At 36.2% G+C, this 25,893-nt stretch overlaps 1 protein-coding gene across 1 annotated transcript in view; it reads right to left on the bottom strand.

The window, feature by feature from the left end:
* The window catches only part of TMPRSS11A (transmembrane serine protease 11A), a 37,212-nt gene extending 12,594 nt beyond the window's left edge, over positions 1-24,618 (bottom strand). Inside the window, exons 1-5 of the mRNA XM_032864445.1 lie at positions 24,538-24,618; positions 22,587-22,705; positions 7,844-7,911; positions 5,777-5,937; positions 994-1,032 (exon numbers count right to left, since the gene is read on the bottom strand). Coding sequence (XP_032720336.1) covers positions 994-1,032; positions 5,777-5,937; positions 7,844-7,911; positions 22,587-22,705; positions 24,538-24,616 — 466 coding nt within the window. The 5' untranslated portion in view covers positions 24,617-24,618. The remainder of the gene's footprint in view (positions 1-993; positions 1,033-5,776; positions 5,938-7,843; positions 7,912-22,586; positions 22,706-24,537) is intronic.
* Between the last annotated feature and the right edge of the window lie 1,275 nt (positions 24,619-25,893).

Raw genomic sequence — 25,893 nt, 5'->3', positions numbered from 1 at the left:
CATTGCCTTTCAAATAAAGTAAAAATGTTTCAGTATGGTTCTGGTCCTTGATCACTATTAATCATACCCATTTCCCGTTCTATGTTCCAGTTACACTGACATTTTTCAGTTATAAGAACATGTTCTTGCTTTTCTGAAGATATTTTTACATACTACTGCCCCTGTCCAGGACACTTATTTTGCTTGCCACTCGATTCATGCCATCTCCTCTCTCACCTGTCTCAGGGATCATTTTCTGACCCTATAAGACCAGGTTAAGTTGACTCTATGATTGACTGTCAATCACATTGTGCACTTTCTCTATTGCAGCATTTATCACACTATTTTAACATTTCCTGATTTATTTATGTCTTCCCCTACCTTCGAACTCTTCATTTTAGAGGAGGGATCGTGTCTTATTCATAGTGGGATTCGCTTTCTGGCACTTGGTAGATGTGAAAAAGATACTTGTTGAATGAATAGAAATATATAGTGTGTTTGCAAGATACAGAGGCAAATGCATGAATACCTTTGTTCAAATTCATCACCACTTTGATAAAATCTTTCAAAATTTAGGACACAGTGCTATGGAGTGAGTGGATGGAGCTGCTGTCAACCATGAAAATGAATGTATTAAGCAAATTTTATAGCTCAGTCATAGACAATACGGTCTGTTTCCTCCCCATTTATTGCGTTCTTTGATTTTATTTCTCAGCAGAAAGAACATTTCATAGCATTTCTAAAATTAGAAAAACAAGCCCATTTATTCCAAGGCAGAAATGCATAATTTATTTAAATTACCCCCAAATTCCCACCATGTGAAATGTTTTTCTTGAACGTGATGAAAAAGATCAGTTTCAGAGTTAGAAAAATGTATTTCCATCTGTTGTCCAGTTGTTAGTCTCTTCCAAAGAGAATGTGTGACATGGATGGGAAATTATGAGGTAATTCTTGAAGACATTGACTTTTTTGATGTGGAAATTGTATTTGTTTTTAGAAGCTAACTAGACTTACATGCTTGGACAGTTAGCTTCCCTGTTGATGAGTTCATTGCTGAAAAACAAAATGGAATATAGATTGATAATGTGATATGGTCTTAGTTGGCCTTTCAGAGGATATTGACTATATATGAACTCTGGACAATCAAGCATGTAATCAGGAGAATGGCAACCCAATAAACTAGATATGTATACAATTTTTATAGAGATTCATAGGCAACCTCTGGGTAGGTGGAAAAATCCTCAAGCTGTAGGTGATTAAGACACAAATAGTGGATGATTGAACCCACAAATAGTTTGTATTAATACAGAACAGGGATTTCCTAATGGGCAGGATATAGCCTCTTTGGATTTCACTTCAGGAGATAGAGAAAATGGGGAAAGAGGGAGCAAGTAGATGGGGTCTCCAGGCTCAAACCCAGCCTCAGTCAGAGCAGCTCTGCTTTTATCTCTTCTGTTGAAGAATTCATGTAAGCCTTTCTTTAGTCAAAGGGTTTAGGAATGAAAAAAAAATCTTTGAAACCACCCATATAAACTATATTTAAAATACTTCTAAAACAATTACTAAATTGTCAAAATGATTTTTTCTGAAGAATAAATGACTATGTAGTCTTATCCAACATCTGCTGAATATTGGTAAATACCAATTATTGGACAGGATCTAAAATCAAATTTTCTCAATTTCCAACAAAGTTAAGAATCTGACAAAGGATTGGGATGCCTGGGTAGCTTAGTCATTGACTGTCTGCCTTTGGCTCAGGTCATGATCCCAGGGTCCTGGAATTGAGCCCTGCATCAGGCTCCCTGGTCTGTGAGCCTACTTCTCCCTCTCCCTCTGCCTGCTGCTTCCCCTGTTGTGCTCTCTTTCTCTCTCTGTGTGTCAAATAAATAAATAAAATTTAAAAAAAAATCTGACAAAGGACACATGAACATTTCAACTTAAATTGATGGAAGGTTATTTGAAAATTGTGTTGATTTTCAAGATAAAAAACCTTACTGAGCAGAATGAAGATAAACTGTTTTACTTATTTCAACAAGTGCCATGTTTCTCAGCCTCATACTCTCTGTCTCTAACTTTACATTGTGCAAAATAAGAATGTTTCTTTCTACTCACCTTCTATAAATCCAACTTGGCAAACTAGTAAGGATGAATTCTGTGAAGCAGGAATTTTGAAAGTATCCAATTCAAGAATCCCCTTACAGGGGCGCCTGGGTGGCTCAGTTGGTTAAGCAGCTGCCTTCTGCTCAGGTCATGATTCCAGGGTCCTGGGGTCAAGCCCCACATTGGGCTCCCTGCTCAGTGAAGAGCCTGCTTCTCCCTCTCTCTCTGCCTGCCGCTCTGCTTACTTGTGCTCTCTCTCAAATAAATAAATAAAATCTTTAAAAAAATAATACCCTTACATTCATGCCCAAGTCATTATATGATGAAGAATCAATTGCTCAGGACAGATTCTCAGAATTTACTCTATAGAAGAACTCAATTTTCTGTCAAATGTAGTTCGACAAGAAACAAGAAAGAAACAAATTTCTTGTTTCATTTTTTAGAACATAATTTAATATTTCCTACATTAGTTAGTAATGGATTAAAATGGAAAGTAGTATGATATTAGAATTCTTCCTTAAAACTTCATCTTAGTTTGAGCAAGATGCAAATTTCCCCTTTCCAGGAAGGATACCAGGTTGTTTGAAATGGTTGTGAGTGTAATTAGATTTTTGAGGAGTGAATTTTTAGGGAGAATGTTATACTTAGAGTTAAAATATCCCCATGCAAGTAACTAGCTGTTGATATCTAATTTTTACCAAATAATTTTACTTTTCATGTGAAGGAGTGAAATGAACATTAACATCTAAGTCATGAAAATGAGCCTCTAACATACTTCTGAGTTGAGAGTAATTGAGTTAGTATTCAGGGGTCTGCATGCTACAAAGACCATGAGGGGAACTGGAGCACACATGAACCAAATGTAGGCAGTGACCTGCTCTTTCACAGCCATGGTATTGTAAGGGCCTACTTAGCCAGAGCGACCCCATCTCGGTAGAACAGCCATTTTGTTGTTTATGCAGTGAACTTAAATTGACCCTGCCCCCCCCCCCAAGCCCGAGGAACTTACTTAGAAACAAGTCAGGGAAACCAGTAAAATATGGCTTACCAGTCCCTGATAAAAGAGCCCAGATATAAGGATGGGTCAGGTCAGGCTGAGATAACAGAGCCCAGATGCAAGGACAAGTCAGGCCAGGTGGGTGGAGGTGTCCAATCAGTAAAGCGCACATACTATCTCCCTAACCACCAAAGAATATAAACCCTGCCTTTTGGGCACCAATTCTCACCAATGATAGGCTTCTTCAAACAGCTACTATAGGGTAAATTGTAATTCAATTGGCCACCCATGTGTGACCTAGCCTGACTATGCAATTTTCTCTGTGTGTTACAATCTCATTGGCCAGGCTCAACCACATGGCCTTTGCTCTATAAAAGCTGGTCTGTGAGGCTGGAGGTGGAGGGGTCGCTTTCTCTGTAGGAGATGGCCCCGGCGGTCGGTTTGATTCTCCATGCGGGCGTGAAATCAAGCTTTGCTTGACCTTTGCTTTGTATCAGTCTAGATCCTTTGATCACAGACCCCATCAGTGTTTGCAATGCAAAGGAGCCGATTTCAGCTTCCCTTTGACACACTGCATCCCACAAAGGATCCATACCACACAGTGTTTGTTTTTCAAAAGAAACCCCAGAAAACAACAAAACAAAACCAAACCAACCCACAGGTTCTTGACAAATAACAGATAATCTTGGGCTGCAGGGTTATTTCTAGACTTGGTCTAGAATTTCAACCGTTTTCCACTCATTGGGAACCGCCCAAATTGAGTGTTCATGGAGAGCTGTGATTTTGCCTTGAGGATTCTGCTGAGGTTTTCCTAAGTGGGTTTTCCTAAATGTTAGTAAACACTCCTCTTTTTACATTTGGAAATTTGGAAACTTTCAAGGTTCCATCTTTTTCTACTACCAGTAACTCGCATTATGCTTTCAGGTTTCCAAAGCACGTGTAGAATTTACTAGCTTTCTAAGTAGTAATGGCCTATATGTTTCACATTTTCTATTTTCTTATACATCCTCATATATGTGATTACAGGAAGAATAATTGCAATTTTTATGGATGAGAGAACAGAGGTAAAGTCATGGGCCAATTACTTGGGTGGTCTTAAAGTGACTAGGTGGGGTTAACTTTCAAATCAGGTTCTCCAACAACATCCTGCCTTTTAAGCTACTAGTCATTAAGATTAAAGTGTAGCACATAAACTGAGCCTGTAGAAAACAAAAAAAGCCAGGCAACTGATAGCTATTTTGTGTTTCATTGCTGGTTTCAGATAGCTCAGGCTTTTAAATTTCTGGCAAATTAACTGGTTATTGGAAGTCACACACAACACATCATATAATTTATCAGAATTGCCACTATTTCACAACCTTGACTCATTTGTTTCCCCACTTAACAAGGTGGATTAAGCCCTTGACAGGTTCTTCCCTCCTGGGTTGGGAGAGGTCCCCAGCTTTATTCCTGGAGTAGCTGACTCTTCACCAGCAAACTTGCGCCCATCCCATTCCCTCAGATTTTCACTTCCTGGTCGGGTTTCCTCTTGAGGAGTCAGCCAGACCCTTACAAGGGTAGGGCATCCTGTTTCACCTCTGATATTAATTACTTACCCTGAAACTCTCTTAAGTCTGGTATCCATTGGAATTTGTAGGAGAAATCTGCACTTGTGTGCCAGAAGTAAGTATTGCAGAAGTAGCTTAATGCACAAGGGTAAACAGGTTTGTGTCTAGCTGGACTCCGCAGAGCCTTTAATATGCTAATATAAGAGATGAATATCATAGACAGAATTTCTAAGATGTGTTTGACCCAGAGCACTTTTTTATATAAAGCCTCTCAAGAAATTAGAGATCTAGATTTGAATCTTACATCCTTTTATTTATTAGTGTCCTTAATTTTTTGTTTCTCTTTCATATTTATAAAGGTGAATTTGCCTACTTCCTAAGAATATAGAAATTAGATGCTGCATGTGAAGAGTGTAGAAAAGGGACTTGATAAAGATTGGTTTGCCTTTTTAGAGTAATGATAATGGCATAATGGTTCCAGTGGTTTTTTTCCTAACTCAGTGATTTAAAATAATTTTTATTTTATTTTTTTTCTCACCAAAGGATACACCCTCCCCAGTGTCCATCACCCCGCCACCCCATCCCTCCCACCCACTCCCCTCCAATAACCCTCAGTTTGTTTCCTGTAGCTCAGAGATTTTTAAAACATCACTTTTAAGGTGGCTTTAGTGGCTCCAAAGTTGTTTTATCATTTTCCCAAATGCCCACAGGAGAAAAAGTTAAGAGAAATGTCATAATTTCACTATATACAGAAATCATCCATATTTTTAAAAGGCAACACATGAGTTTATGTTTTAGGAAGGTCACGCCCTGAAAAATAGTTGTTGCTAAATGCTTGGTGTTTTCACTAGCTTAGTCATGGAGGCAGTGGCTGGATCAGATTAATTCTCTATTAGTGGTAAGGTTTGCCTTTATTTAAAGATGACTGCCGGTCAATACCTACAGGAAAAACCACTTGACAACTAACTTCAGACTTGCTTTTATAGAGAAACATAAAACCTTGAAATGCCATTTTTTTAACTTGAAAAAAATTTTCCCATCTAAATTCAAGTTGTTATTTGGAATGGAAGTTAATGGTAAGTAAGTTTAAGATAAGACATAAAGTAGAACTAGTAGAAAACTTCACACCGGAAAAAAGGGTGTACCTACTTACCATTAACTTGAACTGAAGACGCATTTATGGGTAAGGCTCTTGTGTTCCTTATCTTCTGATTTAAGATGCTAAGGATTTTCTCCTTTATTAAGGCCCTTTGCTCAGTAGAGGGGAACTGAAACACCATAACAATGTCTGCTTTCACACCATCTTCCTCTGGACTGCAACGTACAAGAGAAAGATGTTTATTCAAGGAATACATTGGGTGTTACACTCTCTCCTGGATTTAACACCCCTGAATTATGCCTTAATTGCTAAAAGTGTTGAGAACTAATCTTTTTACATCGACATTCATCTCTCTGTCACTGTCTGACCCAAGATCATTTTATATGTTCCCTCTTCAAGTTTCCATCATATTTTGAGCAAATTTTCCCCATTAATTTGAAGGCTTGTTAGAGCAGTTGGGTAAGATTCAGATCTCAAAAAAATTTCATCCAAATTGTAAAGTCTGAGGATCAGAAGAAACTTTAGTGGTCTCTTTGGCCAGCTGATACCTACATCACCTCTAGGCACCCATGGCCCTCTAACCCCAGGGCAGTAATTAAAATGATGGGAAATTTACTTCCCTCCAGAGGCTGTTTCTCTTTGGTCAGCTCTGATTTTAAGAGAATTCTTCATTTTGAGTTGAAATGTGTCTCTTTATATCTTCCACTACATTAGGATTAGGTCAACCAGTTGGAACATATATAAAACATCAAGTTCCTCTCCCACATAAAATATTTGAAGACACTGACATTCCTGGTTCCTGAGTCTTCTCCAGATTAAACATGTACAGTTCCTTGAAATTTTTTTTCATATAAACAAGTTCAAGTCTCTCTCTCTGTAGTATTCAGTTTTTCCTTTTAAATTAGGAAAACCAAACAATTAAAGGCCTTTAAAAAATTAAATCTATGTACTGATGTACTGATCTACTTTTTCTCTTATTTTTACACTTCAAAAATCCAAGCTCTGAAAAGCACTACAGGCCTAATTCTTCTGAATCCTTTGACTAAAAACAGGAAATCATATTGATTCTGAGGCACTTTTACATATTGTTGTCCATTTAGGCTCCAGAATGTGAAGATACAAATAATCAGAATTTTATGACATATTGGCAAATGTAAGACCAAGTTAATTTTCCCTCTTTAGACAGAAGGAAAACATTGTTTATGAGGTAGAATTTCTCTGGGTCCACAGAGAAACTTACAAGTTATAATGACTATATATTTCATGGAGTTCACAAGACTATAATAATGTTTCTAGAATGTTATGGCAAATCAGAATTTGAAAAGAAATGATACGAAATCCAGAGAATTTCAGCAAATATGTGCTTTTTATCTCCTAAACATTGTAGAATTTATCTAATTTATATTATAAAATCCTTCTGGAGGTTACAAGTTATTTAGTAAAGGTGTAAGGAACTTGGAATAAGTCTTCTAATAAGACATTAGTATGTTGTCAAAAAAATTATTTCCTTTATATAAATCAGTCTGAATATATTAATTTTTTAGGAGGATGAGTCTTAAAGGCTAATAGGTTTGCACCTATTATGTACCTATGTTCTGCTACATGCTTTCCAAATAACACAGTTGAAACCTCTGAGTAATTTTTGCAATTGATATGAGCCTTCTCCCTTTACCATAACAAACAGAAAATCTGTTAAAACAGGAACATTTTTTGTTTGAGAATGCCTCCTGGGACTTCATTACAGGTAAAACTTCTGATCCCATTCTGCAGTCAAACTTTGCCTTCTTATTTTTGAACTGATACATCTGTCAAGACAACTTGATGGGTTTTCCCAAAGCACAGGTTCTGGTAGTCCTGGGCCTTACAATCAGTTGATGAGGTTTGAATCCTTTTTCTGTCACTTGGGGAACTTTGAATGTATCACTTAACTTCCCTGCATCTTAGTTTTTGCATTTAGAAAAGGGTGGTCAGCTCTGTATCTCCAGACCATATAGAGATACCATTCATGAGAAATCTTAGGCAAAAGCCAACCTCACAGAGACAACAACATATGAGTGTTCCCATCTCCTTTGCCTTATGTCCCTCCAGGCTGGGAGTCCGCCTTTGCCCAAACATACATACGTCAGTCTGACTACTTGGTTCTTGATATAATGCTTGTTCAAGGCTGAATCTATAAATATCTCATCCACCTGTTATTACAACAAGAGAAAAACTCTGTGTTAATAAGATATTTTATAATAAAAAATATCCTTCTGATTAAAGGCTAAAAAATAGAAAATAATTTTAACATGAGTAATATTCTTTTAAACCAGTGGTTCTCAACTCTCATAGTGAAACAATCATTGGCAGGTTTTTTTTTTTTTTTTTTTTTTTTTTTTTTTTTTAATTATAGACACTGGAGCCCCTCAGAGTTTTGGTTATAATTGATTAGGAAGGAACCTAGGCATTCATATTTTTAAAAACCTCCTCAGGTGATTCTAATGGGCTGACATAGGTACTTTAAGAATCTTCCTAAAATTCTATAGAAGGTGAAGCCAAAAGACCCAGAGCCAAAATGTGGCATGGAGGGAGGCTTTGATTAAACCTTGGTTGAGTACTGGGTTTGAAGACTATCCTGCTGCTCACGAACTGGGCAATGTTGGAAGTTACTGAACCAATCTGAGCCTCAGTTTTCCAACCTGTAAAAAAAGATACTGATATGCTGCTTATAGGGTATAACGATTAAACACACATAAGATGTTGGGTATATTTTGGTAGTGATCTGCAGGTGGTTCCCGATGCCCCAATCCTGGCATTGCAGGTCTCAGATTTCTCTGCAGGTCTTTGGCTCTAAGTGCAGAGAACAGGCGTTAGGCATTTGGGAGAGAGCCAACGATTTTAAATTGTTGTTGGTTGTGGGCCCTAGTGTAAATCAGGGAGGAAGAAGGAGTAAGACAGCGTTGTAGATTTAGATGAAAGCTGTATTACTCAGTTTATATCACCATGGAAGGAGAAAATAAGCTACTACTTTTGGTTCATTTGCACAGAATTTTAATTGCTTGATCCAGCATCATGTGGCTGTGGCTTATCACGCCTGGGGTTTGACTTGCAGTAACTCTTAGTGACCACTTGGTGGCAACAGTGTCATCTAAATTAAACGAGCGTTGCATTTCACATTTGATGAACCAAATGTGCAAAACCCACGTCCTAAATCTAAGGAAGGGGCAAGAAAACCAACTCATTTTGAAAAATGCAAAAACATAAAAATAAATGGAAGGCTATGTCAGAGATCAAGGAACAAGTCATGGCTTCCTTAGCACTACCAGGCATTCACAAGTACTTAATTGGGACACAAAATACTCCTGGTCTCCTTTAACCCTTACGATAAATGGTATGGAATAAAAATGATCTTGGGAGATGAACTGTGAGAGACTGTAGAATCTGAGAAACAAACTGAGGGTTTTAGAAGGGAAGGGTGGGTGAGCCTGGTGGTGCGTATTAAGGAGGGCATGTATTGCATGGAGCACTGGGTGTGATGCATAAACAGTGAATCTTGGAACACTGAAAAAATAAAGTTAAAAAAATGATCTCGATTTGTATTTTATTTGACACTTGGAGACATTATATAAAAATTCCCTGGCATCGTGGGGATCATACACTGGGACTTATATTTAGATTTTCTGTTTGCGGGGCCATCTCTTCTCATTAAATGCCAGCCTCCTTGATCAATGTGATGTACATTTTACTTCAAGTTCTTTCACAGAACCAAAACGATACATTATAAAATAAACATCAGGTTGACTTAAACTATAGAACTTGTCAAGATATAATTGGTTGTATATTTGTAAACCTGAAGATCAAAGGCAGTATTTAGAAAATTGAAAAACTGCTAGTATCCAAAATATACACTTATTTGTATTTATGTAAGAAGAGTTTAATGGACTGAGAAGGTGTGGGGTTTATAAGCTAGGAATGAAACTGTTTTGGGAGGTGTGTTTTTGGAGGAGTGACATTGAGGTAACGATTTCTCTTTTCGTTGCATACAGCTATTCTTATTACTCAGTATCTGGGGAAAGTCCAAAAGGAAAGAAAAGGAAAAAAAAAAAAACCAAATCCATGCCAACTCTACAGGAAAATAGTGCCAAATATTAAACGGAAGAAAAGTAAATAGCAGCTGAGTATTTATAGACGTTTGTAATTATCCTCTGAAATTCCACCCACAGATGTTCCCTTGGCTGTTTATAACTTGTTGGTGAAGGTATTAGATTAAGTTTTTGACTTTAGATGACATCATTCTAAAGTCACGTGGCTGCTGGGACTACCTACACCCAGCATCAGTCCCGTCGTTGGTTCAGTTGTTTGGGAAGAGAGAAGCTGAAGAACATCGTAAGGGTAATCTAGGCATAAGTGACTTCACTAATCATAGAAATAAAGTTTTCTTCCTTCTAATACAAATTCCAGGACCCTGCCCCTCCCTATAAAGTCTCTTTTATTAGCCTGGGGTGAGGCCCAAGATCTTCAGGTGATTCGGGTGGCCAGAGGAAAATGTGGAGAAATGCTGCCCCACAGGGACTGGCTTAAAGGGTTTCTGCAATCAAGAATTTCCAACAGGGGTGAATCAGAGAAAACAGGAACCTAAACGCTATTGCTGAATGGATTTTATGTGTGAACTAGCTTTCTAGAGACCCTAAGATAATGATGAATCATTAATCATGATTAATCTTTCCTAGAAGATGAAGGGTTAGCTCATAAGAAATACTCTGCTGATACTTTGGCATTCTAAATTTGTAAGAGTTAAGAACACTTAAAAAAAAAACAAAAACAAAACTGTGTGCCAGTTTAAGTGTATTATTTACACAAGCTAATAGAGATACTGATTTATAAATCTAGCCCACCTCCCATTCTGGGGCATTTGCAGAGTTTGCTTGTTGTAATTAGTCACTTAACATTAAACACAGACCCCACCCCTTTCAGGGTAGTACCTGTTTAGGTCTGATGATTTTGAAATGCTGGAAGTTGCGCTGAGATTAAGTTCTAAAAGGGCAATTGAAGGTTAGTTGAGTGTTTAATAAAAGAGTTAGGGAGACGCGCCCATGCAATCAGCTCTCAATCCTGAACAAGTTTATTTACACATGGCCCACGCCTTTCACTGTCAGAAGCTTCCCAACTTGGCTTTTCTCTCAGCAATCTCAGTATTTAAATAGGAGGTGTCTCAGGGCTGAGATTGCGACCTTCAGGTAGATATGCCACCAAGAGATCAGCTAATGACATAAAAACAGTTTCTTCCAATGTCACACCAGATGAGCCCTGAGAATCAAAGGACCCACAAACATGCCATGAGGAAACTTCAGATCCTGTTGCGTTCTCCCAATTATAATAAGAGTAGCACATAAAGAACAGTGTAAGAGATACTTAAAAAAAAAAGACACGTTTAGTTTTAAATAAGACTTAATTGAAATTGCCTTGCTACAAGGGCTGAACTCAGGTAAAAATAGGAAATAAAGCACAAGTCATTTTTGCCTCAGGTCACAGATTCAGATATTGAAGGTCGTCACCTTCTGTTGCCCATCTTCTATCCCATCTTCAACAGACCTGTACCTGTCAGGCTTGACCCTTATTTCCTGTTTACTTGTCCTTTTTAGACCATTCCTTGAATCTGTAGTACCCTCCCCCATTCTGCCGGCTCTCCTTTTCTGAATCAGAACTCTCCTTCAAGGTCTATTTCAGGTAATACCTTCTTTGTGGTTATTCCTTGAACCTCAGAGTAATCTTTCCTCTTTCTGCCTTAATCTTTCTTATCACTCTTATACCTTCTACTCCCTCCTTAATATAGTTATTTATGTAATTTTTTAAACCTCCTTTACTATACTACACACCCTTTAAGGATGTATATTGATTTTTTCATGCTCTACAGTATGTAGGAATAAAGCATGTTTTTTTTGGATGAATGAATGAAAGAAAGTGAGAATTTATCAGAAAGCCCTGCATTTGCCAGGAAAGTTGCAGGAGTTTTTAATGAGCTTTTCATCAGATTTAGACCAATGCTTCTGAAGAAAAAAGCAAATTGACTATGAATTACTGATGGGAATCCTTTCTCCTTTTGGACCAGGTAATGTGATTGCTTATGGAAAGCTCCTCCATGGTAAGACTACAGTAGTCATAATGCTGGGAATAGTCTTCATAGTTGTGTATCACCAGTGTACCAAGCACCAACTCCATTGTATTTGTGAGCTCATTTGCTTTTCTCATCAACCCTCTGAGGTGAATACTATTATCGTCTGCATTATATAGATGAGGAAGTGACTTGCCCAGTTGAACAGCTGACCTTGGGATGAGCACACAGGTGGGTTTTTACTAAAAGCTCCTACCCACAATGTGCAGTAGGCAGCACCTAAGGGGTCAAGAAACTGTTTTAGCCCTCTTGCAAGGCAGTCTGTTTTCTTTGCCCTCTAAAAATGAGAACTATAATCTTGACAGTTCTTATTGTAATTTTTAAAGTTGTATATATTTAAAACTCCAGATATTTGGCAAAACCCATGAATCAAAAAGTCAGCTATGAATAATTTTTCTAAACCTATGTAGAGCGTGGACACCCTTCACGGTGGTAGTATTTATGGAATTCTGAAGTTTGGTGGCCTTCTGGGTATTGAGTCAATTTGTGTCCACAAAAGTCCTTTCAAAAAAAAAAAAAAAAAGCTGTGTCTAGTAGAGATGGCAGTTGGATCCAGTGTCATGTGGGGGCTGTGGGTATGTGGATGGAGTGCCATGGAAGTGTGACATTCTGATAACCCAAAACCAGGAGTAATGATATCAACAAATGGCTTGTGATATTATGTGATATTATTGAAGATATTTCTTTGGTCGCCCTAGTCTTCCTCAGTGTTTCCTTATAGGATGTTAGAGAGAAACAGATGGACATCTGTAACGGTTTAATCACACATAGCAAGTAGCAATATATTGGATAAGCTTATCCCAAATTGGCTTATATTCCTGAGACTGAGAAGCAAAGTCAATTCAATAAATTGAAATGTTTGCAATTAAGGGTGATAAAGGATAAATTAATAACTTTCAGCATAACACAAAGGCTTAGATCTCTGAATTACCATTTTAGAAGAGGAAAATATATAATTTGTGTCTTTTCAAAGTTGTACTAAAGATATTTAAACCAGAATGCCTGAGACAAAGGAAAGTCATTTTTTTAGAAGGTTCCTGTGCTCTCCAGGTGTGTTGTCTTTGAAATCTCCAAATTATTCGGTGAAAAGGAGAAAGGGAGAGAATATGAATCATTACTCTTAGAATCTTTTATATTTCCTGAATGATGAACAATAATCTAAATAGATTATCCAGTAAAGATTGTGCTATAGTCATAACTTCATCAGGAAGTTTAGAGATGGTTCATATTGCTTCCTTTCTCAAAAAAAAATTTCAGAAAACACCCATCCACATTTTTCTCCTAATCCTAGTTTGTTTATGCTAAACATATACAGGCAGATATTTTCATCAACCTCCTTCCTCTATTATAGTTGTTTCTGTTGTCTTCCTCCTCAAAAACTGATACAGACAAGAGACCATAAGCCAAAACTGGTATCAAAAGACAAAGAAAGTCATTATATAATGAAAAAGGAGTCAATTCATCAGGAAGACATAACCATCATAAATATTTTACCTAACATTAGAGTACCCAAATAAATCAAGCGAATACAAACAGATCTGAAGAGAGAAATAAACTATACAATAATAGTAGAGGACTTCAGCATCCCATTTTTATCATGGATCCATCATCCAGACAGAAAATCAATAAGGAAACATTGGGCTTGACCATACTTTATACCAAGTGGACGAACCAGACATATATAGGATATCCCACCTAACAGCAAGAGAATACACGTTCTTCTCAAGCACACACAGAAAATTCTTTAGGATTTATATGATCTATAATGATCATTATAAGTCACAAAACAAGTCTTAGCAAATACTTAAGACTGAAATCATACTATGTTTTTGACTATGTTTTGGCTACTGTGTTTTGACTAGCATGAAACGAGAAGGTAATAACTGGAGAAAAGCTAGAAAATTCACAAATATGTGGAAATTAAGCAACACACTTCTGAACAACCAATGGATCAGAGGAGAAACCAAAAGGAAAAAAAAATCTTGAAACAAATGAAAATGGAAACACATATCAAAACTATGGGATGCTGCAAAAGCAGTTCTAAAGTGGAATTTCACAGTGATAAATGTCTACATTAAGAAAAAAGAAAGATTTTAAATAAACAACCTAATTCACACCTCAAGGAATTAGAAAAGAAGAAAAACTATTGTGCACCTGAAACTAATATAACACTATGTTAACTATACTGAAATTAAAATTTTAAAAAAGAAGTAGAAGAAAAAAAAACAAAGCCCAGAGTTAGCAGAATGAAGGAAATAACAAAGATCAGAGCAAAAATAAACGAAATAGAGACTAAAAGACAACTGAAAGGATCAACAAAATGAAGAGTTGGTTTTATTGACAAATCTTTGGCTAAACTAAGAAAAAAAGAAGACTCAAAATCAGAAAATGAAAGAAGAAATATTACAACTGATACTACAGAAATACAAAAGATCATAAGAGACTACTGTGAACAATTATATACTAACAAATTGGATAACCTAGAATAAATGGATAAACTTCCGGAAACATACAACCTACCAAGATTAAATCATGAAGAAATAGAAAATCTGAACAGATCAATAAAGAGTAAAGACGTTGAATCTGTAATCAAAATCTCCCAGTACAGAAAAACTGATGGTTTCACTAGTGAATTCTACCAAACATTTAAAGAAAAATTAACACTGATTCTTCTCAAACTTTTCCAAAAAAAATGAAGAGGAAGGAACACTCCCAAATTCATTTTACAAGGCAAGCATTAACCTAATACCAAAGCCAGATAAAGACACTACAAGCTAAAATTCCTGATGAACAAAGATACAAAAATTCTCAACAAAATTAACAAATCAAATTCAACAATATATTGAAAGGATCATACAGTATGATCAAGCAATATTAATTCCTGAGGTACAAGGATGCTTCAACATACACAAATCAATAAAATGTGATACACAGATTAATAGAATGAAAGATAAAAATCATATAATTATCTCAATAGATGCAGAAAGATCACTTAACAAATACAGCATCCTTTCATGATAAAAATTCTCAACAAATTGTATATAGAAAGAATATATTTCAACATAATAAAGGCCATCTATGGCAAGCCCACAGCTTATATAATATTTCACAGGGAAAGGCTGAAATCTTCCTCTCTAAGATCAGGAACAAGACACCTAAGGTGCCCACTTTCACCACCTATTCAACATGGTACTGGAGTTCTAGCCAGAGCAATCAAGCAAGAAAAATAAATAAAAGCCACCCAAATCAGAAGGGGATAAATTGTCTTATTTGCAGATATATTATTTTATATAGAGAAAATCCTAAAGATTCCACCAAAAAACTGTTGACTAATCCATAAATTCAGGAAAGGTGCAAGATACAAAATCAGTATACAGAAAATGGCTACCTTTGTATACATTAGCAATGAAATAGATGAAAAAGAAATAAAACACAATCATATCAAAAATAATAAAATACTTAAGATAAGTTTAATCAAGGAAGTGAAAGATCTCTGCCCTGAAAACTATGACATTTTGATGAAGGAAATCAAAGAAGACAAAAATAAATGAAAGATATCCTGTGTTCAGGATTTGAAGAATTAATATTGTTAAAATGTAAATACTGTCCAAAGCATCTATAGATAAATGCAGTCTCTATCAAAATTCTAGTGGCATTTTTCACAGAAATAGAAAAAAGTCCGAAAAGTTGTATGGAACGACAGAAGATCATGCATAGCTAAACAACCGTGAGAAAGAAGAACGAAGCCAGAAACATCACACTTCAAGATTTCAAACTCTAATACAAAGCTATAGTAATCAAAACAGCAGGGTACTGACATAAAAACAGACACATAGACCAACGGAAAAGAATCAAGAGCCCAGAAATAATTTATGATTATTTACGATCAGCTAATATTTAACAAGGCACCCAAGAGTACTCATTGGGGAAAGGATAATCTGTTCAATATACAGTGTTGGAAGGCTGGATAACCACATGCAGAAGAATGAAATAGGGCCCTTATGCACCAACTCAAAAATAATTTGAAATGGATTAAAGACTTAAGCATAAGACCTGAAACCATAAAACTTCTAGAAGAAAACATAAGGAAAAAGCTTCTTGACATTGGTTGTGGCAACAATTATTTGAATATGATATCAAAAGCACAAGCAACAAAAACAAAAATTAGTACGTGGGTCTTTATCAAACTGAAAAGCTCCTACACACCAAAGAAAGTCACCAACAAAATGAAAAGGAAACCTATGGAATGGGAGAAAATATTTGCAAATCATATATCTGATAAAGGGTTAATATCCAAAATATATAAAGAACCTATGCAACTCAATAGAAAAAAAAAGTCTGATTAAAAAATGGGTAGAAGAGCTTAATAGATATTTCTTCACAGAAGACATACCAAATGGTCAACAGGTACATGAATAGGGGTTCAGTATCACACTAATCATCAGGGAAGTGAAAATCAAAACTCAATGAGATATCATCTCACACCTTTTAGAATGGCTATCATCAAAAAGACAAGAGATGACAAGTGTTGGAGAGGATGCAATCCCTTGTGCACTCTTGAAGAATGTAAACTGGTACAGCCACTATGGAAAATAGTATGGAAGTTCTACTACTTTATGATATAGCAATTCTGCTTCTGGGTATGTATACAAACATGCGTGTGTTGTGTGTGCATGTGTGTGTACACAGGAATATTATTCAGGCACAAGAAAGAAGGAAATCCTGTTATTTGGGAAAATACGGATAGAACTTGAGGGCATTATGCTAAGTGAAATAAATCAGACAAAGACAAATACTGTATAATACCACTTAGATGTGAAATCTAAAATGCTAAATTCACAGAAGCAGAGTAGACTGGTGGTTACCATGGCTTGGAGTGGGGGTGGGGTGATGGGAGAAGCAGGGTGATGTTGATGGAAGGGTACAAACTTCCAATTATAAGATGAACAAGTTTTAGGGATCTAATGTACAACATGGGGATTATAGCTAATAATACAGTTCTATACTTGAATGTTGCTAAGGAAATAAGATATGAAATGTTGTCATCCCAAAAAAGAAAGGGTAATTATGTGATATGATGGAGGTGTCACAGTGATAACTATTTTGCAGTATATCAAATCAACATGTTTTGTATTGTAAACTGACACAATGTTACATGTAAATTGTATCTCAGTAAAGCTGAACACAAAGCTGATACCAGGAAGTGAGGAAACTATGGAGGAGGGCATATATAACAAATAAACCCAGTGTGTTGTTTAGCTAAGAGTTACCTATCACAACATATGTAACTTATAACTAACAAAACTTAAATTAAAAATAGGAAAATAATAAATTTAAATATTAAATGGGAGAAAAATTGATCTAGAACTGAGCTTCCTATCTTAGCTGAGTACCTTCCTAACAAGTAGAACAATGTAATGGAAAGAGCACATGTTCCGATTTCTTCCATGGCTTTGCATCTCCCCTGTGGTATTTACTGGCTGTGGACCTCAACTTCAGAGGCTTAGTTCTCTTATCTGTCAAGTGTGATAATAATGTCTCCTTTGCAGTGTTACATTGCAGATTAGACATGAAATAGACAACAATTATCTTTTTCTTCCAGAATTCAAATTAAACACATTGAAGTTGGAGGTGCAGTGATACACATCTTCCTTTTGATATGCCTAATCTTTAATTACAAAATAAATATAAGTCTGTGTTCTCATGTAAGGTCTCAGCCATACTCTACATTCAATCTTTCTAACCTCTGAACATGAAGTTTCTTGATGATGTCTGCTTAGAATTTTCTCAAATCTTCCAAATCCAGTTTCTTCTTTCTAGGCATAGGGCCATAGTCCCACACCAAGCATGGAGCATTTTTTGCTTCTCTTGCCTTATGCATCCAGACTTAAAGACTAATACCTTTGTTAAGTTTAAATTTACCTTGACTCAGTTCCCTTTTCTTAGGAACATTTCCTGTCTCAATGTTGATCAGAGCCAAATTTCTCACTTTTTTCATCTAATTCTTAAATTAAAAAAAAATTTTTTTTTGTTTTGTTTTTAAGATTTTATTTATTTGACAGAGAGAGAGATCACAAGTAGGCAGAGAAGGAGGCAGAGAGAGAGGAGGCAGCAGGCTCCCTGCTGAGCAGAGAGCCCGACATGGGGCTCGATCCCAGGACCCTGGGATCATGACCTGAGCCAAAGGCAGAGGCTTTAACCCACTGAGCCACCCAGGCGCCCCTCATCTAATTCTTTTAGACAGTAAATTTCTAATTAGTTTATCTCCTTGCAACTCTGTTTCAAAGTTCCTTGTTTCTATAGTTACAGACTGTATAGACACATAGTATCAAGTATATTTTGAGAATCATTTTAGGCCCTTTTTGGGTGTCCCTGGGTGCTCCTTGGACATAGGAGCAATGTTTTTTAGGGGGAGACAACCTTAAGAAAATTCCCAACTGTTGCCATTGTTAATGCAGATGGTGGTCACTGGCCCATGTAGATAGTGTAATTGAAAGAGACTAATGTACCACGGATAATTACTTGATCTCTGGAATTTTGTAGGATTGTAGATGGGAAGTAAAATCACACAGGTGATTCTTAGGGATGATGTAAGTTTATTAAGAACATGTAATCTCAAATTTTAACTGTTATCATTTACTAGCTGTATGATCTTGAATAATTTAACTTTTCTATACCTTGATTTTTCTTATCTATAAAATTGTGATAATAATTGTACTTACCTCATAAAGCTGTTTTTGAGAATTAACTAAAATAATACAAATCGGGTGCTTAATGTAGTGCTTGGCACTCAGTACATGTTAGTGATTTTTATGGTGTTACAAGCTTATAGCTTTCACATTTATAATGACCCTATAGTTTAAAAATATTTCCTCATATTGCTAAAATATATTTCTTCAAATAAAGTACTGCCTCAGCCAGTGACTCTACCCGAACTTCTAATTAAAGAAAGTGACCTACCCATTTGGGAGTGTCATGAATTATTGGTGTCTGGTTACTGGAATTCTTTTAGCAGTATCTGAGCATGAACTCATTTTACTTTTGTACCTCCATTTACATTCAAATCAGTAAATCCCCAATTATGAGGAAGAACAGGACCTGCAACCTGTCTTTCTTGGCTGTCTAGTTAGCACCCATATAGGACAGGAGAAAAATCTGGCTTTATTCATTGGGATTTAACAACAATAAACAAGAGTGGCTCAGGATAACGCAGGAACCCTTTGTGTAATTCTTCTAAAGGTAACTCGGTGGTGAGTGAAGGAAAAATGGTCTCATTTAACAATTTTAAATTGTCTCATTTAAACAGAGCTAAATAATACCATGCTTTTCTTGACCACAGAAACCTAGTTGAATTCCTTTTCTTTGAAGCTATTCTGACCTTAAAGTCCTCAACACACAATTTGGTTCTTAATTATGTCAGGCTGTTCAGTTTCACGTGTGTGATTCTCATTTCTCCAAAGAGATTGGAAGAAATTGGATGAGATAGATCATGTTTCCTTTTTTGCAAGGCTCAAGTGCAAAGAAATGTAACGAGCTGAACAATCATACCACATATTGGGAAGAAAGATTGTTTAGTTAAATTGGGAAAACTGGCTCACTTATATGCAGAATAAAACTTGGGACCCTACCTAACATTACATACATGGTGGACTTGAGATACATTGAAGACCTAATATAAAAAGTAAAACTATAAACTTAATAGAAGAAAATATAGTAAAATATTTTTATGACTTAGAGGGAACATCTTCTATAAAAAATTTATAAAAAACATGAACATAAGACAAAGAAAATTGATGAAGATGATTACTTCAAAATTATGGATTTCTTTTTCCAGCATAGTTCAAATTAATAGAAAACAGAATGGATAACTGTAATTTCTACAACCAACAAACTGTTTGTATTTTGAAAATATAAGGAACTTCTAGAAAATAACACTAATAAAATAACTCTAATAGTGAAACAAGTAAAGGATAGGTACCAACAGTTTATAAAAATGAAAAGTTTGCTAATAAGCATGTTTGATAGTGCACAAACTCATTAGTAATTAGAAAATTAGTAATTAGAAAAATTAAATTAAATCCAAATAAGATATTGCTTATTAGGCTGGCAGAAATCAGCAAGCCAAGTAATACCAAGTGTGGACAAAGATGTGGGGACCTGCCCTGCTGACGGAATGTACACTGGTTCAGACATTTCTGAAGAGCAATCCAGCTAGTTAGTCAAGTTGAGTGGATGCACGCCCAATGACCCAGTGACTCTGCCTTCAGAAGAACTTGCAGAGGTCCATAGGGGACAAGCAGGAGGTAGTTTAGTGCAGCATCTCTTGGGATAATGGGCAGGAGGTAAAATATGGCAGATACAGACTGTGAATCATTCTGTGGCCGCCAATAGCAATGGATTAGATGTACATTGAGCAACATGGATAGAGCTTAAAAAACATCTGAGTAAAAAGGTCTGAAACAAAAGGTGATGCCAGGGACTGAATATTTGTTGCCCCTCCCTCTGGCCCCCACTCCCTACCCCGCCACCAATCCCGGCCCGGATTCATATGTTGAAATGCTAACCCCCAATGTAATGGTATTAGGAGGTGGGGCCTTTGAGAGGTGATTAGGTCATGGATGGGGTTGGTGCTCTTATAAAAAGAAACCCAAAGAGCCCTTTATGTCTGCTCTCATCCATGTGAGGATATGTCTAGAAATCTGCAGTCTGCAACCTGAAAGAGGGTCATCTCCAGAACCCGACCACACTGGTCCCTGATCTCAGACTTCCAGCCTCCAAAACTTTGAGAAACAAATTTCTGGTATTTATTAGCCATCCAGTATCTGGTACTTTGGTATAGTTGTCCAAACTGACTAAGACAACTGAGTTATAACACAAAGAATGAATTAAAGGCATGTGCATACAAAACAACAAAACACATTTTTACAAGAATGACTGCAAACAAAAGAATACACATGAAATAAAGAATGAAATAAAGAATGGTAGCCTGCAGGGAGAGGTGAATGAGAATGTGTTATGAGAAAAATGACGACCCCAGAAGTGCTTTGCCTGCGCTCGCGATGTGTTATTACCTAACTTAGCCTTTGCACCTGAGGCTCCTTCATTCCTAGAAATGCTTGCTTTACTGAAACCTTAAAGACCGTTTTCGAACACAATTTTGCTATTATAAATGCACTTTGCCTTTCTCTATTTCCTTTTAAAAGATCTATTGCATTCCTTTCCATTTACTTCAGTAAAGATAGTGTCTTGGTTAGCCTAAAACAACAACAATGTTGGCCGTAAAACATAAAGAAAACATTTTAAACTTTCTTGATTTATTGTAAACAGTTTCCAAGTTCAAAGAATTTGTATATCGAAGACAGATTATTTTTTATTATTGTTTTTACATTGAAGAAGTTATGTGGAGTCACTCAGGGTTAGAGGGCTAAAGGAAGTACCAGGGCATGTGCCCAGGTTTCTTTGGCATTCCTCAAGAAATGATTGCAAATGCTGTTTTCTAAGGTACTATAGATATAGAGGAATGGAAGAATATATTTCAGCCTACAAATGTAAATTAATGATTTGGAGGGACAGGACTGTAAGATGGAACCAAAGTGCATAATTTAGTGAGGCTTGAAAATATGGGTTATAAACTCCATGATATTATTGCAAATATGTTGCAACTGAGTATGCATAGGGATAAAGATCAGGTGGTGATAGGAAAATGAAAATTGATTTGAGAAGGAAAGGAAATATTTAGAACTAAAAAGGTTCTGTGACTACTAAAACAAACCAATACATCTGCCATTCCCACTGTCTGGAAATAACTGTACTGCCATGCTTCCTTGTCAAAGAAGTTAAATTAAGCTTAATTTTTTTTAAGATTTTATTTATTTATTTGACAGACAGAGATCATGAGTAGGCAGAGTGGCAGGCAGAGTTGCAGGCAGAGAGAGAGAGGGGGAAGCAGGCTCCCTGCTGAACAGAGAGCCTGATGAGGGGCTCGATCTCAGGACCCTGAGATCATGACCAGAGCCAGAGTCAGAGGCTTAACACATTGAGCCACCCAGGCGCCCCAAATTAAGCTTTGTTTTTAAGTGATGGTTCATACACACCATCACCTTATCACACATCATGTGGAGAATTATAATTATAACTGAGTTTACTTTTTCCTTTTTGGGGGCAGTCCTATATTTTAGTTTTAACAAAATTATTAGTATTGCATTTGAATATTACATAATAGGTCTGGCTATTTTATCTTTATTAGCATGCTTGTGAGATAAAATTAGTATTTGTGATTATCTTTCCTTCTCTCATATATTTTAATAATATTTTAAATCTTAGAATGTGGTCCTACAAAAAAGCATGTGGTTTCACAAGTAACCATTTCTGATATGGCTAAACTTCATAATTTGGGTGATATTATGGGGCAGTGGGGGAAGTCACAGGCTGGGATTGAGTTAGCCTCAGTTCTCTCACCTTTAGATGAGAAGATTGAATTAAAGTGGTGTATTAGGCTCACTGTTAGAATGCAGATTCCTTTACTCCCTCATCCATGACTACCTATCTCATCAGACACTCATCCAGTGAGTCTGGGGTGGGGCTTAGGACTCTTCAAGATGATTTTGATGCAAGTGGTCTGAAAATCATCTTTTGAGAAATATTGAAGGAAATGATTCACAAATCCCTTCCATCTACGTTATTTTACAACAGAAAGGATATCATCTGACTTACCAAGTTTTCACTCATCTCCCGTAAGTCCTTAAGTTTGTATGTGTTGTTTTGTCCAGAATTACTATTGACTCGTAGATCTGAAATTTTAAAGGTGGCATGATAATACTCCATTTTCTGTCCTGTGATATAAAAGAAAAGTAGGAAATTATGTGATATGGGCATAGCTTTCAGGATCTAAGGTACAGATACAATGGGGCTAATATAAAGTCTTGAATTACTACTGAGATTCTTTAAAAATGTAGTTTTATAATAATATGAATGAAAATGATGATTAATGTATTATGTTAATAATAGCTGATATTTACTGAGTGTGTATTATCTTGTGAAACATTGTTCTGGGTACTTTACATGTATTAAATCATTTGGTCCTCATTCTAGATCTCCAAGATTGGGGTCTCCATTTCACAGGTGAAGTAAGTGAGGCACAGAGGTGTTGAGTAACTTGCTCCAGGGTCTATAACTAGTAACTAGCCCAAGTTTAAACCTAGACAGTGTGACTCTAGAGCTGGAACCATTAATTCCTATTCTGTTCCTTGCTGAGGGACAATGAAACGTATACCACCTTATACTCTACAGGAAGTAGATGTAAATGAAAGTCCTTGTGAATTTTGATTTGTAATGGGAGAATCAGATATAGTAAGAAAGACAGGAAAAGAAAGGAGGAAAACTGTCAGAGGTGGGAGTTAAGAACACTGTGAACGGGGGTGAATCAGTCAGATATCTACTTGGCTACTGGGAAAGGTAAGAAAACAGAGAGCAGGGGAGACTTCTGGGAAATCTGGTAACCTTAGGAGTATGTCCTTGTGTGTGTGTGGCAGGGATGGGAGTAGACAAGAAAGCTACAAAGAGTTAAAAATAGAGAATGGAGCCATCACAGAATGATTCTCTCTCCCTGGGGTGGCAGGGAGATAAAATGGGTTTCCCAGTTGTGGAACTGGAAAGGAAGAGGGATCTCAGGATAGTGCGTCTTCCACGTGGACTCTGTAGTGCCTTTTCTGGTCCCCCTGATATTTATCTCTACAATCCATATTGTTATCAAACCTTATAGTCATAATAAAGGGGCTTTTGTGCAGTCACATGAACTGACCTAAGAATCTTTGGCCATTGGCATAAACTACAGGTGGGGTTGTCATAGTAGGCCAGAACTGTGTTCTTTAAAGCTCCTGATAGACTCTTCATCATTTCCCATCAAATCTGAGGAAGATGACAATAGATGAGATCATTTAAGGAAGCAACCTGAGCTACTTGTTGTAACATACACATCTGTGTGAGTGACACTGTGAGATTTGTCAAAAAATGTTAATGGTTTGCAGTCTGTGCAGAGAAACATACAATTTAAAAAGAACTCTGAAATGCAGTATTTGTGTGATTATAAATATAACAATTTTATTTATTTATTGGGCAATTAAAAAATACCTGAATAACATTTTAGAAAGGAAAAAATTCTCTCTAAAGATAAGTAACAACATTCTGTCATATCTAGAGTTTACCAATATTTTAAAATTCATTATTACTTTGGACATGTGTTTTTCTTTTGCCTTTAAATGTTGGTGGATAGGATGATGAGTAAATGAGCCAATTTTAATAATGAATTTAATAACTATCACAGTTTTTCACTTGATAATTAGAGTTACTATGATTGCTAATAAATTTTAGTTATTGTTTTTGATCTTTTGTGGAGAATCTCAAAAGAATACTAGATTGTGAGCTCTAAGTAGATAGGAAACTTGTTTACTTAATGCTATATCTTGAGTCTTCCAGAAAAGTACTCATATATAATTAGGCAGTCAGTAATTGATTCTTAATAAAATTATTGAATAAATTTAAACAATTCTAAATGTGGGCATTTGCTGGTAAAAGTACAAAACTGTTTTTGGATGAAATCACATACACATATATATGAACGAGAAAAATGAAATCAAACTGGATGAAATCCATAATTTTTACCTACCAGAGACTAACACGTGAGCCAGAACACCAATGGTCACTGCCACCACTGTCAGTAATAACAAAATGAAAAGGGCAGTCATCCATGGTTTCAAACCTCTGCTTTGGGTGCCAAATCCTGCTGTTCTGTGAAAAAGAAAACTCACCAGTTACTCTTACATGGTAATGGTTACAGGCTTTCCGGTTTTCATTTGGATAAGATCAAGTTGCTTTGGTATGCCTTTCTCAGCAAGAAGACATTTGTCTTCAGTTTTCACCAAGGTCATCTTGGTGTGAAGGGAGGTGTTAAAAAGATCAGGATCTGAGAATCCATGATGTTGCTCCTGGTTTCTATTTCTGGAGGCACTGGCTCTCTGTGGTGGCCAGTCCTGACTTAGCAATGTGGTCCAAGCTTGAAAAAGGATGTTTTTCCTTCTTCCTCCAACATTTTTTTTTTTCTCTTTTCTCTGTGTATCCTTTTAGAGTTTACAGAGTGATTTCAAATCTATTATCTTACTTATTTTTTATCTTTTAAGTCTTGATTATGAAGTATTTCAGGTACATAGAAATTTAGAAGGAATAGTATAGTGGAACACCCCTATATTTATCACATCATTTTATCGTTGTTAATATTTTTGCCATTTTGCTTCATTCATCTTGTTGCCATATTTTAATATGAAATAAGACATTATGACTTTTCATTACATCACCATTATAAACAGGGTATTTCCAACATAACCATAATACCATAACACTCCTAAAAATGAGCAATATTTCTCCAGTACATCTGACTATCCAGCCCACCTTCAAATCCCTCTTTTATCTGCACCATGTTTCCTAATGGTTTGTACAAATCAGGACATAATCAAGAATCATGTAGTATATTTGGTTATTATGTCTTTTAAGTCTTTTAAAGAAGAGTCCTTTTTCCTTTGAAAATTTTAATGATGTTGGCTTGTTGAAGAAATCAAACCAGTTGTCCTTTAGAACATCCCACTTCTTACTTGTCTGAATGCTTTCTTATGATATCTCTTACCTTGTTCTTCTATCCCTCTCATTTCCTGTTAGGTTAAACAGATCTAAAGACTTGATTAGATTTTGGTTAAATTCTTTTGACAAGAATACTTCAAATGTGATGCTATGTATTTTTTACTTTTATCACATCAGAGTTAGAGGAAATTTCCATAATTTAGGAGGAGATAAATAACTCTTTGCTTTTTTTCCTAGCCTCTTATGATCAACCATAGTGCTGATGATATTGTGTCAAGTATTTGTTTGCATGTATATTAATCTAAACTTAGCTATGCACTCCTTATGGAGCTGGACTATTGTTGTTCATCTTTTTATTATTAAGATTTAATAAGGTTGCCTGATAAAGAAT

Source organism: Lontra canadensis, unplaced genomic scaffold (assembly GCF_010015895.1).
Source record: "Lontra canadensis isolate GAN:19392208 unplaced genomic scaffold, GSC_riverotter_1.0 scaffold1, whole genome shotgun sequence".
NCBI lineage: Eukaryota > Metazoa > Chordata > Mammalia > Carnivora > Mustelidae > Lontra > Lontra canadensis.
This window is presented reverse-complemented; position numbering and strand designations above follow the sequence as displayed.